Here is a 16,558-nt window from a genome sequence, read left to right as displayed (position 1 = left end):
TGTGTGTGTGAGAGAGAGAGAGGTCGTTTTCGCACTCACCTTAATCAGCAGCGATGACCCTCTTCACCGCGCAGGATCTGCGCGGATTTCGCACTAATTGCCGCGGAGCACCCAGAAGAGCCGGAAAGTCCCGGCGCTTTTGCGGCGCAAACGGAAACCGCCAAAAACCAGTTTCCGTTTGCGCCGCAAAAGCGCCGGGACTTTCCGGCTCTTCTGGGTGCTCTGCGGCAATTAGTGCGAAATCCGCGCAGATCCTGCGCGGTGAAGAGGGTTGTCGCTGCTGATTAAGGTGAGTGCGAAAACGACCAGAGAGAGTTTAAATTAGTCAGTGGCTATCTCATGCAAACTTTTAGTTCATCAGAAGGTAACTGTTTGGACACTGTGAAACCATATGAGAGATTAGGTGGACCAATGCTCTGACCCTGCATACTATCTCTTATGTTCTTAATCCTATGAGCCTTTCAAGTTGCTACTATTATTGTTACTGTTATTATTTATGTCCCTGTAGCTGTCTGATATAATGGAGAAGGAAAACCGAACTGTGGTTGCAGAATTTGTCTTTCTTCATTTCACTAGCATACCAAGCCTTGAGACTACGCTGTTTGTGCTGTTCTTAATCATCTACATCCTGGCACTTCTGGGCAACTTGCTGATCATTGTCATTGTGTTGGTGGATTCACGCCTCCAGACTGCCATGTATTTCTTTATCTGCAATCTGTCAGTGGTTGAGGTCTGGTACACTACTGTCACAGTGCCGAAGATGCTGGCAAACCTCCTGGCAGACAAGAGGGCCATTTCAATCCAGGGTTGTATCACCCAATATTACTTCTTTTTTGCCTTTGCTGCCATAGAACTCTTCATCCTTACAGTCATGGCTTATGACAGGTACCTTGCCATCTGCAACCCACTACGTTATTCCGCCATCATGAATCCTAAGACATGTAAAAATGTGGTTATCCTGTGTTGGTTTATAGGATTCATATGCCCTACTTTTCCATCTTTCATGTTAGCTAAAATTTCCTTCTGCAGCCCCAATTTGATTAACCACTTCTTCTGTGATGCTGGACAGATATTTCGCCTTGCTTGTACTGACACTTATGCCATCCAAGTTGTGGGCTATAGCTTTAGCTCCATTATTGTAATGGCTGCTCTTCTATTCACTCTAGGTTCCTATATGCACATTGTAGTCACCATATTGAAAATGTCTTCTGCTGCAGCCCGAAGGAAAACATTCTCTACATGTGCCTCACACCTCTCAGTCGTCGTCATCTATTTTGGAACCCTTATTTTCATGTATGTCCGCCCAGCTGTGAAGTACAAATCAAATGCCAACAAAATAGTTGCTGTTTTTTACTCAGTGATAACTCCACTGTTGAATCCAATGATATACACACTGAGGAACAAGGATGTTAAAGAGGCTTTGAAGAAAACATTCCTCAGAAATAAAAATCTAAACTGATGGGAGGGGGAGGTAGTAAAGCAGGACCTAGACCTAGGGTGAGTTACAAATGCAGCAGCTGAGTTCATGTTGACTGCTGAATTAACATGGTAATGGTCCTCTGATTGTGTTATGGCTAACCAAGATCAAACATAATCCTTCAGAGAGTTCACAAATATGTAACAGCCCATGACTTGTGCTTGTGGGAAACCGATCAGGTGAGTGTAATAGCATGAATGTGCTGATCTCTATTAGACTTAGTCCTGTTCTGATCTCTATTAGACTTAGTCCTGTTCTGACTATAACCATATAATAATATGCTGCTGAGTACAAAAGTCTTACAAATCAAACATTTCATCAAATAGACATCCATACATTCCCACTCAAACCTGCTGTACACATGCAACAGAATGATGTTTAGAAATCTGAGGAAGCAAAATGGGCTGTTTCACTACTGAGTATGTGGCACCCCGGGAGAAAAATATTCTAAGCTAGTCCTTTGCTAGATGTGCTAATTTTAGGGCATTAGTAATATATGGTATAGTAGAGAAATATAGGGCTCAATCTTAAACAAGTCTTAGAAGTAAATGGCATGACATTGAATAGGATTTACTGTCAGGCCATGGTGCATAGGACTGGGGCCGTAATCCCTCACCTGCATTTTGGAGTGGTACAGTCCATTCTTCCACCTCTGATTCCTCATTACCATCTCTTTCTGCTGCATGTCTAGAGCAGGCTTCAGATTACTGAAGACAATAGAGTCATATTGGGGAGAGGAAAAACAAGAGGGATTAAAAGCATCCTGCTCCTTCTTCATAAAAACATGAATGACATCATCACTAATTATTTGAAAGGTGAATATATCCTACCTGGCAAGTGAATGTCAGGGCCAGATCTAGGGGGGAGCAGAGGGGGCGTTTGCCCCGAGTGCCACCAGAGGGGGTGCCAAATTGGGTATGGAGTCCATTCTATTCTATGGGCCCATAATATAGAATGGGCCCATAAGGGGGCACCATTTTTTAATTTTGCTCCCCCTCAAAAAACATGTAGATCTGGTCCTGAGTTATGGGAACAGTACAGATTCCCTGATTACATGCATTGTTCTTCAGTAGGGCTTTTTTTTTTTTTAGCAGGAATGCACAGAAATGCAGTTCTGGCTGGCTTGGTGGCAGGAGGTGTGGCCTAATATGCAAATGAGTTCATGCTGGGTTCTTTTTCACAAAAATCCCTATGTGAAAAATGGCGATGTCAGGGGGTGTGGCCTAATATGCAAATGAGTTCATGCTGGTCTTTTTCCTACTAAAAAGCCCTGTTCTTCAGTATGGTTTACTAAGTACATACATCTAAAGGCTTCATTCTATGCATGTACGCCTCTAACTGGATGGGGAATCTGAGTTTTGAATTCTAATAATGACTTTCAGAATCTAGCCTTTGCTTTTGATTCAAATGAATAGTAAATTATGGTGTTGTCATCCAAAATACGAGGTAAGAGAAAATGAGACTATCGTATTTTATTTTGCATTATACTTCAAATGTCTCTCTGTGTGTAAATTGGTGAGATATAGCAAAAATGGGAAAATCAACAAAGAATGGAGGGGAAAAGTTGGGGGGTATGTTTTAAAAAACTGGGAACATTTCATTTATGAGGATATTTTCTTCTCAATGTTTTTATTTGTAAAAAAAAAAAATACCATAATAATCATCTGCTTATTACAGAATTTCTCCATAAACACAACACTGTATAATAGTTGACCTAGCAAAACTATTAAACTTATGTGTAAACCATGATGCTCTCTCATGCTTGTGATATATGTCCTTTCAGTCCTTTCTTGATTTGTATAAGATATTATTGTATCTAGACTTTATTTTAATGATATTTGCTCTTTACCCAGGAAATATATTCACTTCTGTCTTTCCCAGAAATTCCTGGAATATTTCCAGTCAATTTTGCTTTCTCTAAAGCTCTCCCAAGAATTGCTCCTTTAAGTGCCATCATATCCCTTCTAACCTATCTGATGGAAAATTATGCTCCTGAATTAGAATTCAGTTACCTTGAATCAGAAATCCTGAGGCCTCCAGGAAGAGTTCTGATGTTGTGTTCACCACTGTGCTCTAGTCCTCAAAATATTGATAGGACATTTTTCACAAACTGGAGGATAGCTAGATTGCCACCCCAGTCGGAATAACGAGACAGACAACAAGATATGGATAAAAGGGGCCACTTTATTAACTTTAAATGGCAAGGGGAAAAACAGTGGGGACAGGTTAAGCCAGGGGTCAACCGGACCACCTCCTTAACCTGGAACTGGGCGAGCCCCAGGCCTCGGATGGGAGCGAACCCAATGGCTCAAACCCGGCCGGCCAGGCACAAGATCCCGTTTACCTGAGCTCCATCATCCCCCAAGCCGTACAGCCCGGGATGTGGACAATTCCAAGTGGCGGGATCCCAAGACTCCCTGGAGCCAACCTTGGGCCATAAAGCTTAACGGTCACCCCAGGGACGCCATTCACTCAAATGGTGCAGTGCCGCGGGAGCTCACCAATACCCCACACATGTTCCCAACAATAAACAGCCACAGACAGAGCCAAGCCTCAGCTTAGGCAACTGTCCCCCACCTAACCAGGAACATGTTCTAGCCCTTACCTTAACTTAGCCACAAGGCCTTGTGCCCTTTAACAAAGCATGGACCCCATCCGGCCTGTGCAAATCCTTGCAACAGGCCTTTATGAATGGATGCATCACATAAAAAACCCAGCCCCCTCCGAGGCTATCCGCAAGGCCCAGTTAGCCTTCTTCCTGGCCCGCTCAAACCTGCTGGGTCCCAAGCTGCCTGCCACTGCTGGCGTTGCAGCATGTCTGACCACAGGCTGAGGACGCCCGGGCACATACTACCAATCTCGGTGATACCATCTTGGGCCTGACACGAAAGAGTCTTACCCATGAGTAAGCCCAAATCGTTCTCCCCCAAGTGAATCACCACAAATGTGGCGGGGGCCCCCCACTTTTCCCAAAGAAGTGGAAGAGCCCCGGCACCCTCATGCCCCGATGGCCCAGTGACTCAATGACAGCCCGCTCACTCATGCCTCACGGAGAACCGCCGGTGCCCTACGAGCATGATGTGCCGCCCAAAAGATAATACTATGGCCACAAATGAGGATCCTCTTTTTTTCCACGCCAGCCACAGCACCTAGAAAATAAAAAACCATTAGGACACATCCCAACAGTACAAATTAATCTATATAAAAGTGAAAATGGATAATCATCCAACGAGCGTAAATGCCGTATGTAGGTCCGATAATCACTAGATCTCCACCGTCCCACCCAACGAATGGCATCAACCTCGTAACCATAGCAGCAGCTACTGATGCTGCCCCGATCCTAAATGAATGAGTACCGAATTTCATGCCACTCAGGCCCAATTCTTGCCAAGGACCAACTCGTGATGGACCAAACTTGAAATTTAGTCAAGGGGATGAAGTCGTTATGACAAAACCATGGACCCTCTGCCGACCCTCTCAACTCAACATGATGTTTGAGGGCCATCACCGGACACAACTCCTCTTCTGTGCAAGGTGGAGTTGTGACTGTGCAAACCCGTTGCCACTGATCTGTCTTGTATTGACGAACCAGCAAAGAAACCTGGCCCTCCAAGAGCTTAACATCCCCCACCTGGAGTGTCCAAGCCAACGAATTGGTGCGGGAGAGCGCCACTAGCTCAGGCACCCGTGAAACCCGTCAAGGGGGCTGCATGAAATAGCGCCAATTAAACACAGAGGCACAAACCAGGGCCCAGGTGGCATGTAGCCCACAAAGGATAGATGGGAAAACAACTGGCGTCGGCCCACCTCCCGAAACCACCTTCCAACATTTTCGCAATACAGAGGTCTTTAGTCACCTCCGAATAGCCCCAGGCCTTCTGAGGAAGGCCACCGCCATAAGCTGGCCAGTGATGGATTTCAGCGAAAGGCCCCCTCCTCTTCTGCCAACACCAAACTGCAGCAGGTGCTCCACCGGAGCCATTGCTAAGGCGCGGCGGATTGCCAGTCTAACTTCATCCCTGCCACACCTGCAGGGATGCCACGGGAAAAAATCCGGAGTTAGCTGATGAAAGCACCTCATCTGTTGGAGGGAAAGGGTGTCCACCACTCCATTACTAATGCCCAGCACGTCCTTTGCCAAAACAAAACATTAACCTAAAACAGCGCAGTATAAGCGCCATGACCCACCTCATGACCAGTGGGGACCTAGAGGCAAGGCTGTTGACGACATGAACAACCACCATGTCACACCCAAAAATGCACCGTGTGATTGGCCAGGGAGTGACCCCAAAGAATATAGTTACCACTATGGGAAAGAACTCCAAAAAGTCAATTTATGGCATAACTCGGAGCCCAACCACTCCCTTGGCTAACTTTCGGCACACCAATGCCCCAAAAATACACCCAAAGCCAGTGTAATCGGCAGCATCCCAAACAATTTGCACTCAGCCTCCCACTGCATAACACCTCTCCCGAAGGAAATGCCATTAAAATCCCTCAAAAAGGTCTCCCTCGTGTTAAGGTAGCTGCGCATACCCCCGGTCACATGGGTATAGTGATATGGTAAACACAGGGCCACCATGCCATCACAAAATTGAAGAGAAAATGCCCACTCCAGGGCCACCACTTTGCCTACAAAGTTCAGGGTCCCATGAGCTCCTATAACTCGAGGAGGGTGACCTTACGCTTAACCTTCACCACTGTCACACACGCCTGCAAGTCCTCCAACTGATCTAGCGGCAACCGGGATCGCTGGCACACTGTATCCAGCTCAATCCCCCAAAGAGTCAAAACTGTAGCTGGGCTCTCTATCTTCTCCTTAGCCAAGGGACACCCGACTCGCTGCCAGCCGTTAAAACGCCGTTAACCATCATAAGCATTACACCAAGAACACAACTCAGCTGGGATGGCATCGTTGACCGACTGCCCCCTGAGGTAGGATAACGATGGATAAGACGAAATTCACCCATGGCCTTCTTGGGGACAACACCCAAAGGTGACACCCGCAAATGTGTCGCCGGAGGAGACGCGAAAGGACAAAGGACTCACCCCTCAGCACACTCCCCCTGATCTTCGCCCTAACAACTTGCTCCAAACCGCGCACTAATTGCAAGTTTGAGCGAGAAAACGGGGTACAAGGACCTTGGTAAGAAATTCTAAATGCTCGTAAAAATACGTCCCCAAAATAACCACTCTCATCTACCTGCGGGTAAACCTTCAACCACTCTCTAAGTACCCTCACTTGAATGGGGCTAGGCCCCTTTTCCAGGATGCCGGCTGGGCCTGGCCCCCAGGCCACTTGTTAGCCCCTTATGGCCTGGATCTATTACAGGCCATAAAGGCCTGGGGGCCACCACACAATGGACATTAAAGCCTGCACCCACAAACTTTTCTGCCGCACACACCTAGTGAGGTATACTCCCAGCAAGCCCGTGGCTGAACAAACTGCTCTGCAACAGTGCGGGTGCTAGGAAAATGACTATCTTCTGAACCAGATGAGCAACCAAAGTCGCTGACCAATCCGGTCCCGCGAGAGACCAGGATTAACAGCCGCTCGCATAGGGAATTGCTCATTATACTGCAGCCATGCCCCCCCCCCGAAAATCTCTATACACACGAGAGGGCGACCGTCCACGGCTGGGCCCTGTCAATAACCCCTGCATAAATGAAGAATCCCGGTAGCCAACCTTTTTCCCCCTTCAACTTCTCTTTATCCTTTTCGTCTTACTCCCCTTTGGACTTCTTTTCCAATACCCTGTGTAAAAGGCTAAAAACCTCTACGTATTCTCCTTTTAAAATCTTCTCCCTAGCCACTGTAAGATGATCACCCAGCGGCATAGATGGCTCCCCGAAGGGTAGCGCATGAAAAGCCACTGTGCTATAAGGGACCGGGGGGGGGGAGGAGGAATCCCCAACCCCCACACTATTGCACAGCCCACACAGGATACCAAAGGGGGGGGGGCGGTTTTCTGCCAACCCCACGGCAGAACGCTCCCGACCGCCTAAGGCCCGGCGACCCCCACGCTACGCCTGCCCTACACCCCCTGAACCCGGGTGCCAAGAAAAAGGAGGAGAACCGCTGAACTGATTCGATGTCATCACTAAAGGCCCTAAACATATGAAGCTGCCATATACTGAATCAGACCCTTGGTCCATCAAAAACAGTAATGTCTACCCAGACTGGCAGTGGCTCTCCAGGTCTCAGGATGATGTATTCCACACCTATTTGCATGGACCCTTTTTTGGAGAAGCCAGGGATTAAAGTATAAAAGTGTTTATGCATCTGGAAGTCATGGCAACCTCTGGGGACTAACCCCTATAGGGGGCATGGAGGGTATACAGTGAGGTGGCAGAATAAAACCTACCACTGCCCTCCCAACCCTGGTGTTCCAAGGAGGTCATCCATCTAAATACTTGCCAGAGACAACCCTACTCAGCTACTGAGATCCAACCAGACTAAGCCCTCCCGGGCTATCCAGGCCAGGGCAGACCCTCAGCTTACCAAGCAGATGCTCTACCACTGGGCCATATTGAACATGTAGATGGGCTGCCACGCACATGGGCGGCCCTGTGTCCTATCTCAGGCCCCATGTAATGCTTAGCCAACAGCCAAAATGGCACAAGCGCCTGATAAATGCCCCGCAAGCACGATAAATAAGGTGCAAATGGGGGGGGAGGGGCTCTGACCAACTATGCCTACACCCAAACACCCTTTCATGACCTTAATATAAATGTGGTTTGCCACACTTGCCTCAGCAAAGCGGCCGTGAACTTCCTTGGTGTTCTCCCATCCGAGCAACCACCAGGGACCACCCTGCTCAGCTTCCGAGACCTGGTGAAACCAGGCCAGCCCAGACCAGCCAGAAAAAACATTTTGATCAAAGTCCTTACCAGGACTAACCACTGGTCGCCTGGGTAAGGCCTAATGTAAGTTGAAGGGGAGGGGGAATAGATTAAAGGCTCTCCCTTTTAGCCTGGCAGTGACTCCCAGCGTCCCCAGCCCAAAGTCCCCTTTAACTGGTGATACACGGGACATAACCCAGGGCCCTCTGCTTGCCAAGCAGAGGTCCCACCTCAGAGCCACAGCCTGTCCGGGACCTTCCGGACCAGCAGCCGCTGGTCCGGCAAACCTTTCCAACATGCCTCTGCCGCGCGCAGCTTCTCCCACTACGCAGCCGAAGCTGGCCCCCGCAGGGGAGGAATCAGCTGGGCCGCGGCTCCTTGCGCTACTGCCCAGGCACACACGGCCGAAGTCCCCTTTTTCTGCAGATGCACGGAACAGAACCAAGGGCCCTCTGCATGCCAAGCAGGGTCCCCCCCAGATCCGCAGACTGTCCGGGACCTTCCGGACCAGCAGCTGCTGGTCCAGCAAACCTTTTTGACGAGTTCACGCACCGCTTCTCCCACTACACAGCCGAAGCTGACCCCCACGGGGGGGGGGGGTGGAATCAGCTGGGCCGTGGCTCCTCACACTGCTCCCTGGCGTGTAAAACACGCCAAAAAAACCCACACGCGCTCAGGGCCCACAGATCGCACAGCTGATGTCCGGCTGATCGGGCCGAGAGTGCAATTCCAACTGCGCTACGAGAGGTGGGGCCAGCTCATAAGGCTGCCCACGCCCCCCCCCCCTACAAAGAAGAAGAGTCCACTGTCTCCTTTTCCGGGGAGGCAATGGACGGCCCCCAGCCTAACGTGACCGATTGGCCGCTCAGCTGGGTGGGGGCCGAAAAGGCTTGATCTGCAATTTGTGGAAACAGTTGTAGGTTAACCTCTGAGCATTATCAGACAGTAAATTAAACATTTACCTTCTGAGGTCTCTATGAGGTAATATATTATTTCATCACGCCTTTCACTTCACAACTGAAAACAGGAACATTCTTGGGGCTTTGTAATGTCCGTATTTGTGGGTTCAGTGACATGTAGGGGAAACAGACTAAGAAGTGAAACAGACACCATGATTTGGAGAAATAAAACAGCCACAGCTTTTTATTGGATTACACTGTAGGAGCACTGGCACAACATAGGAATGGATCCAGAATCAGGTGGCCCGCCTGTTGTCTGATGAACCCCACACCCCCAGCTTGTCTGCTGGGGTGCTATCAAGCCCAGGAAGCCATGTGGGCACCAGCTGCTGTGTGGTTCCCTTGCCACCTGGTACTGAGAGCCCCACTGATATCCCCTGAGCTGGGCATGCTGCTGGATTGGCTTTCCCCAGGGGTCCTTAAGGAAGCCTTCTGAACCTCAGGATGTGGGCATGCCACCGACACCGCTTCACCATTATGCACTACTGAAGGAAAATCCTTAGGTGCAAATATTCTATGGGTAAAATGTCTTCATTGCTGACTCAGAGTTTTGGAAATTGTCAAGACATGTCTCAGAATGAGGTGGTAATGATAAAGTGCTGAGGTGGTGGAGTGAATTGCAATACTTCAGGCTGCAGGGATGGAATTATAAATCATATTTACAGCATTCTTTGTATTAATAAGTCTCTGTAAATGGAAAAGTAGCACAGAAAAAGGATTAGGGTGTAAAGGATTAGAGTGCAGCTTTAATCCTGAAATGCAAACTGAGAAATAATACCCTGTTCCACTAAATGAGTACTTAAGTATGGGACTGATGAATGAAACATCATAAACACAAGAATATGAGGATGTAAGGATTGTCATGATGAATCAAAACTTTTGTAATCCAGTGTTCTGATTCCAAACATGACAACCTAGCTTTGAGAACAGTGTGGTATATTTTACAGACTATTTTATTTAGTTAACACATATTTATTCTGCATCTTTCCTCATGAAGTTCACAGTGGCGTACATGGTTCTTTCCTCCTCCAATTTATCCACAAAACAACACTATGAGGTTTTTTAGGCAGAGTGAAAGTGATAGGCTTAAGATCACAAAGAACATTTCATGGCAAATGGGGATTTTAACCCAGCTGTCCTGAGCACTAATCATTTTCTAGCTGTAGCAACACATCGGATCACTAATTTGAGGGTTGGGATTACTGCTGTTTTTGGACTGAATTATTTTACTGTTTTCTATAAATACATTAAGTAGTGACTCACAACAGCCATATCTGACAACTAACTGATCAATGAATACTTATGATTGGTGGAACCAACTGCCAGAGGAGGTTAGGGCCTTGCAGGACCTTGCCCAGTTCCGCAAGGCCTGCAAAACAACACTATTATGGCTAGCCTTTAATTGATCTTGAATTGCTGATATAGTAGTAGGAAATGATATCTAATAAGCACTGAGGAAAGGAAAGGTCCCCTGTGCAAGCACCAGTTGTTTCCAACTCTGGAGTGATGCTGCTTTCACAACGTTTTCACAGCAGACCTTTTTACAGGGTGGTTTGCCATAGCCTTCCCTGGTCATTACACTCCCCCCCCCCCCCAGCAAGCTGGGTACTCATTTTACCGACCTCAGAAGGATGGAAGGCTGAGTCAACCTCGAGCCGGCTACCTGAACCAGCTTCTGCTGGAATTGAACTCAGGTAGTGAGCAGAGGACTCCGACTGCAATACTGCAGCTTTACCACTCTGCGCCATGAGGCTCTTCAAATAAGCACTGAACGCCATCAGTAATGAAATGACACCAAATGATATTAGCGCCAAACTGTTTTAATTGTTAATTTTAATTATGATATGTAACTAATGTGGTTGAATTGTTTATTGTGATTTCATTGGTTCTGAGCCGTCCTGAGCCTGCTTCGGTGGGGAGGGTGGGATATAAATCTAATAAATCTAAATCTATGTGAACTGACAACTGCCATGGACTTGGATCACAGGTCATAATACACTTGCAACCTCTTGGAGTTTAGTGATGCATCCATTTCAATTACTCATATTTGCCAAATGTGTGTTCGCAAAAATGTCTGAAATTCTGGGTGGGAAAAACAAAGCAAATGTGCCTTATGGTAGGTGTTTGCCAATTTTTGCATTGTTATACCAGCTTTCCATTGGCAAAACTGCAATATAAATGGAATAACACCTGCTTATTAAAATATGTTGATTATTTGCAAAAGAAAGCTGTGTAGAAATAGTTCCAGGCGGAAATAGCCATCCCCTTTGAGAATTAATTTTCCCTTGATTGTTTGGGGAGCAATCTTCACACAAAACAGAGGACACATAATCACAATGAGTTCTATGGGTCATTAATATTTGAAATAACTCATGGAGTCTATCAGGATTAGGGTCAAGCTTTAGTATTTCTATTTATGCCTTAATACCTTGTAGAGTGTGTGTTATTCCATCCCACTGCCTGTGCCTATATCAGGTGAGTTAATCTATCTTTTTAAAAATGTTCATATCTGATGGCCACTACCACAAGTTCCTGAACTGCCTGACCTTATATATATGGTCAAGGAATTGGTGCCAGAACTCTCAAGAAGGGAATGAAGGAGAAACACACAGGTGTCCCTCATGAACTTTTAAACATTTTTGAGAATATATATATTAAAAATTGTAAGCAGAGTTAGCTTATGAAAGACATCTCCAGCTCACTAGTGTTAACTGTACACAAGAGTAAAGTGGTGTTTGTGTTCCATCTCAAAGAACACATTCCATATTGATTGATCTGCTGAGAAACCACTCAACAGTTTGATTGGGTCACTATGTGTACAAGTCAGGAGAAAGAGATGACTCTGAATGACTGTGCCATGGAACAGATGGTCGCAGAACCTACTGAGGTGTGGGGGAGGCAATCCTGGACTTGGTCCTAAGTAATATTCAAGACTTAGTGAGAGATATAAACATGATAGCATTGTTGGGAACAGTGTTCATAATACTATTAAGTTTAGCATTTATGTAAATAGGGTATTGCTCCCCAAAAACCAACATAACCACATTTAAAAAACTGAAAGGAAGGGTAAGGAGGGTCAAATCCTTTCAGGAAGCTTAGAGACTATGAATGTATCATTCTGCCTCTTTCTTTACTGTGGAAAATGAGAGGTGCTTGCCCACTCCAGAACCGTCAATTTTAAGAGAAGTGTCAAAAGACCTGAGTCTGATTGAGGTGATGAAGAAGAGGTCCTTTGACTGATGCACACATTTTTTTAAAAAATGACAAATCACCAGGTCCACATGGCATATATTCAAGGGTTCTGAAAGAACTCAAATGTGAACTTGTGTATCCTGATAAAAAATATGCAAAATCACTAAAATCTGCCTCCATTCTCTAGGACTGAATAGTAGCTACTGTAACCCCCATTTTTTAAAAAACAAAAACAAACAGGAGATCTGGGAAAGTACAGGCTAGTCAAGTCTAATGTTGATATCAGGTAAATTGGTGGAATCTGTTATTATAATATAAAATTGGTAGGCACACTGATGAACAAAAGACACTGAAGAAGAATTAGCATGGGTTTTATAAGGGAATATTTTGTCTCACTAATCTGTTAGATTTCTTTGAGGGGGTGAACAAACAAGTGGACAAGGGGACCTAGTAAATATTGTTTACTTAGACCTCCAGAAAGCTTTTGATAAAGTTCCTCATCAAAGGCTCCTAAGTAACCTCAGCAGTCATGGAATAAGTGAACAAGTCCTCCTGTGGATTAAAAATTGTTTAATTAATAGAAACAAGGTGAATATAAATGGGCAGTTTTCACAGTTGAAGGTAGGAAACAGTGGGGGTACCACAGGGTTCAGTACTAGGGTGGTGTTTTCTAATTTGTTCATTAATTATTTGGACTTGGAAGTAAGCAGTGAAGTGGCTAAGTCTGTGGATGACATGAAGTTGCTCAGGATGGTGAGAACCAGGGAGGCTGTGAGGCAATCCAGAGGAATCTGTTGAGGCCGGGTGAATGGGTAACAACATGAAAAACGAGGTTAAATTCAATGATCTTGAATGTGTATATTATAGGGAAGTCAGATCAATAACAGAATCAAGTATTTGAGAGGTATTAAATGATTAAAACATTATTTGTATCAGCTAAAAATTTGATGTTCTATTTATTTGCAGAAGCAGCCACACACAGGGGCATATTTTATTACAGTTCTTTCCCCTGGCCATACAGTTCTTGAAAGAGCCGCTTTTTCAAGAGGTCCCTCACCTGCCCATACTCTGCCCTCCCTAGTCTCCACCCCCCAAAATTTCCAGGTATTTCATAATCTAAAGCTGGCAACCCTAGCTTAGCTGATGCATCATCCCTGCATATTAGAAAAGACTTTGGGGGATTTGTAGAGCACACACTCTGTCCATACACCCTGTTTGGACAGTCCGGCCCCTTCCTGCCCGCGCCGGCTTGAGCCGGCTTTAGGGCGGGGGCCGAGTTTGCCTCCCCGGATGGAGCGAGGCAAACGGCCCCTTCATCCGGGGATGCTGGGGGGCGTGGTCGATGGGCTTATTAGCCCGACCACGCTTCCGGCCACGCACTTCGCTGGCCGTTTCTCGGCCCTCCCTCCCACCCGGCAATAGTACAGGCTTCACCGGTCGCCGTTTTTATCGGGGCCAGGCAGGAATTTTTTCGTCCCATCTGATTGGCCTGAGCTGGGATGTTTTTCGCCTGCCTTGTACTGCTGCCTTTAGGTTGGGCTTATGTTAGGTAACTTTATGGGGCGGGAATTGAAGTCAGGTTTGTTTTGGTGAGCACCCATGGTTTTCCTGGTTAGGGGAAGTAGCTGGGGATGGGCGGCAGCTGGGTTAAAACGGCCCTCTGCTGTCTTTCCCGCTACAGGGTTACCTCATTTAGCGAGCCGTCCCTGGGTGGGTGGCTGCGCCATTTGGAGGTTATACCCGACCGTTGCCGGCCTGGCAGCAGCCAGTTTACCTGGCTGCGGCTGGGGGCTGGGTGGCTCGCCCCACCGGGTCCGGGAAGGGTCTTGGAGTTCCCTTCGCCTGCCCGGTTAGTTTAGGTTGCCCCAGGCTGTTGGTTCAATAAAGTTGCCCTGTTTTACACCCATACACCGTGTTGTCTCGTTCTTCCGACTGGGGGGGCAAAGGGTGTGCTTTATGGATTTCCAAAAATTACATTAGAAGGGAAAACCAGTAATGGTGGCCATCCAATTTTCCAGAACTGTTTGTCCACCATTATTTATTTATCTCATTGGGGATCACTTGTTGAACTTCTTAGGAATCTTAGACCTCCTGTGAGATATATTTGAAGACTACTAAAATAGTATGAGTGAATTCTAGGATTTTCACTGTGCCTCACCCAGCTCCTATCCTTAGTACAGTTGCCACTTTATATGGCTTTATATGCAATAAGATGTTTCTTTGAGAGAGTGTAGCATGCAGAGATATGGATGAGTGTCTGTCTGTTGTTCCATGAATTAGAAATATATATGGTTATGGTGCTTCCAAAGTTGTATTAAAGTCCAATCAAATGCAATGGAACAGTTGGAAACAATGGGTTTTAATCATGCTTAAGTTTGTTTGCTTTGCACCCTTTTCTTCTATAGGTGGCTAAAAACAAATGGCGAACCAAACTAGTGCTTCAGAGTTTATCTTCTCGGGACTTTCCAAGGACCCTCAACTGCAGATTTTCTTCTTTTTGGTGTTCTTCACAATTTACCTAATCACATTATCAGGCAATCTAACCATCATTCTGGTTATTAGAATGGATCCATCACTTTATACACCCATGTACTTTTTTCTGTCTCACCTGTCTTTTGTTGACATCTGTTATTCTACTGACATTGTCCCTAAAATGTTGGTGGATCTTCTGACAAAGCAGAAGACAATATCCTTTGTTGGCTGCCTTACACAAATGTTTTTCAGCCTTCTGTTGAGTGTCACAGAAGTTTTCATTCTTTCAGCAATGGCTTATGACAGATACACTGCTGTGTGCCACCCGCTGCACTATGCTGTGATCATGAACGAAGCCATATGTACTTACTTGGTGATAGGCGCATGGATAATGGGCACTGCTTTTGCAATTATAAATATAGTGCCAACATTAAATATACAGTTCTGTGGCTTCCGTGAAATTAGACACTTTAGCTGTGAACTCCCACCACTACTAAAATTATCTTGTTCTGACACCTTTCTGAATAATGTGATTCTTTTTTCTTCTGTTGCAATTTTTGGGCTTGGATCCTTCCTACCAACTCTGGTATCCTATATTCACATAATCTCCAACATCCTGAAGATCCGCTCTGCAGAGGGCAGGAGCAAAGCCTTCTCTACCTGCAGCTCCCACCTTATTGTGGTTGGCTTCCTATATATGACAGGGATGACACAGTACATGAAACCCAGCAAAATCTCTTCCATGACATTGGATGAGGTCTTCTCCATCCAGTACGTGTTTTGACTCCCATGCTGAACCCGATTATCTATAGCCTGAAAAATAAAGAGGTGAAAAGGGCTCTTGGGAAAATATTTGGAAGCAAGTAAATATATAATTTGTTTTGTTAGCATAGTGGTGGAAATTTGAGCTTGATTTTGCCAAGACCCATTCATTGTATTTTGGCACAGTAATCAGATGATACAGTGAGAACTTGTTATCTATCCCTGGAATTTTTGAATTGGCCAGAGATCTACAGCATGCAGCTTAGCTCTATATGTGATGTTTAGTTCTGCTTTGCTCCCAACACCAGTTCCCACACTTGGGTTCACAATCAATGTCTTGTCTGAAGAAGATGAAGAAGATATTGGATCTATATCTCAGAGTCTCAGAGTGGCTCACAATCTCTTTTATCTTCCCCCCCCCCACAATATACACCCTGTGAGATGGGTGGGGCTGCTCTCCACAAAAAACACAGAACTACTCAAATTCTTCAGTCTTTTAGGAGAATAGTTTTCTGAATGTTCCTGTTTTTCTTCATCTCAGTCACATCCATTCCTTTTCCCTTCAGCCCTGTTTCCTTCATGGCATGCTTTGTCTACTTCTTTCTTTATTCCACAACCTAGCATTACCATCTCTACTTTCATCTTAGCTTTCCAACAATTTTACACTTCTTCCTTCATTTTTTTACCCTAAACCTCCCTTGACCCTAGATTTTGAGCATTTTTTTCTTAATCTTTTCTCTCCATAATCTTTATTTCATTCATACCTCATCTTCCCCCACAATAGGGACTCAAAGAGGCTTATATCATTCTTCTTTCTACTATATTGCTGGGGGGTGGGTTTGCCATCAAGTCA

At 45.8% G+C, this 16,558-nt stretch overlaps 2 protein-coding genes across 2 annotated transcripts; both read left to right on the top strand.

Annotated features, from left to right (window-relative positions):
* The first annotated feature begins 520 nt into the window (after positions 1-520).
* LOC132583465 (olfactory receptor 6N2-like) lies at positions 521-1,459 on the top strand. The gene has a single exon (XM_060255100.1). It carries the CDS (start codon positions 521-523, stop codon positions 1,457-1,459), a length of 939 nt encoding a protein of 312 aa, XP_060111083.1.
* Positions 1,460-14,890: 13,431 nt separating this feature from the next.
* On the top strand, positions 14,891-15,727 carry LOC132584248 (olfactory receptor 5A2-like). The gene has a single exon (XM_060256074.1). The coding sequence runs from the start codon at positions 14,891-14,893 to the stop codon at positions 15,725-15,727; it is 837 nt and encodes a 278-aa protein (XP_060112057.1).
* Positions 15,728-16,558: the final 831 nt, after the last annotated feature.

This window comes from Heteronotia binoei, chromosome 15, assembly GCF_032191835.1.
Source record: "Heteronotia binoei isolate CCM8104 ecotype False Entrance Well chromosome 15, APGP_CSIRO_Hbin_v1, whole genome shotgun sequence".
Taxonomy (NCBI): domain Eukaryota; kingdom Metazoa; phylum Chordata; class Lepidosauria; order Squamata; family Gekkonidae; genus Heteronotia; species Heteronotia binoei.
Note: the sequence above shows the minus strand (reverse complement) of the source record. Positions and strands in the feature narration are given on the sequence as shown.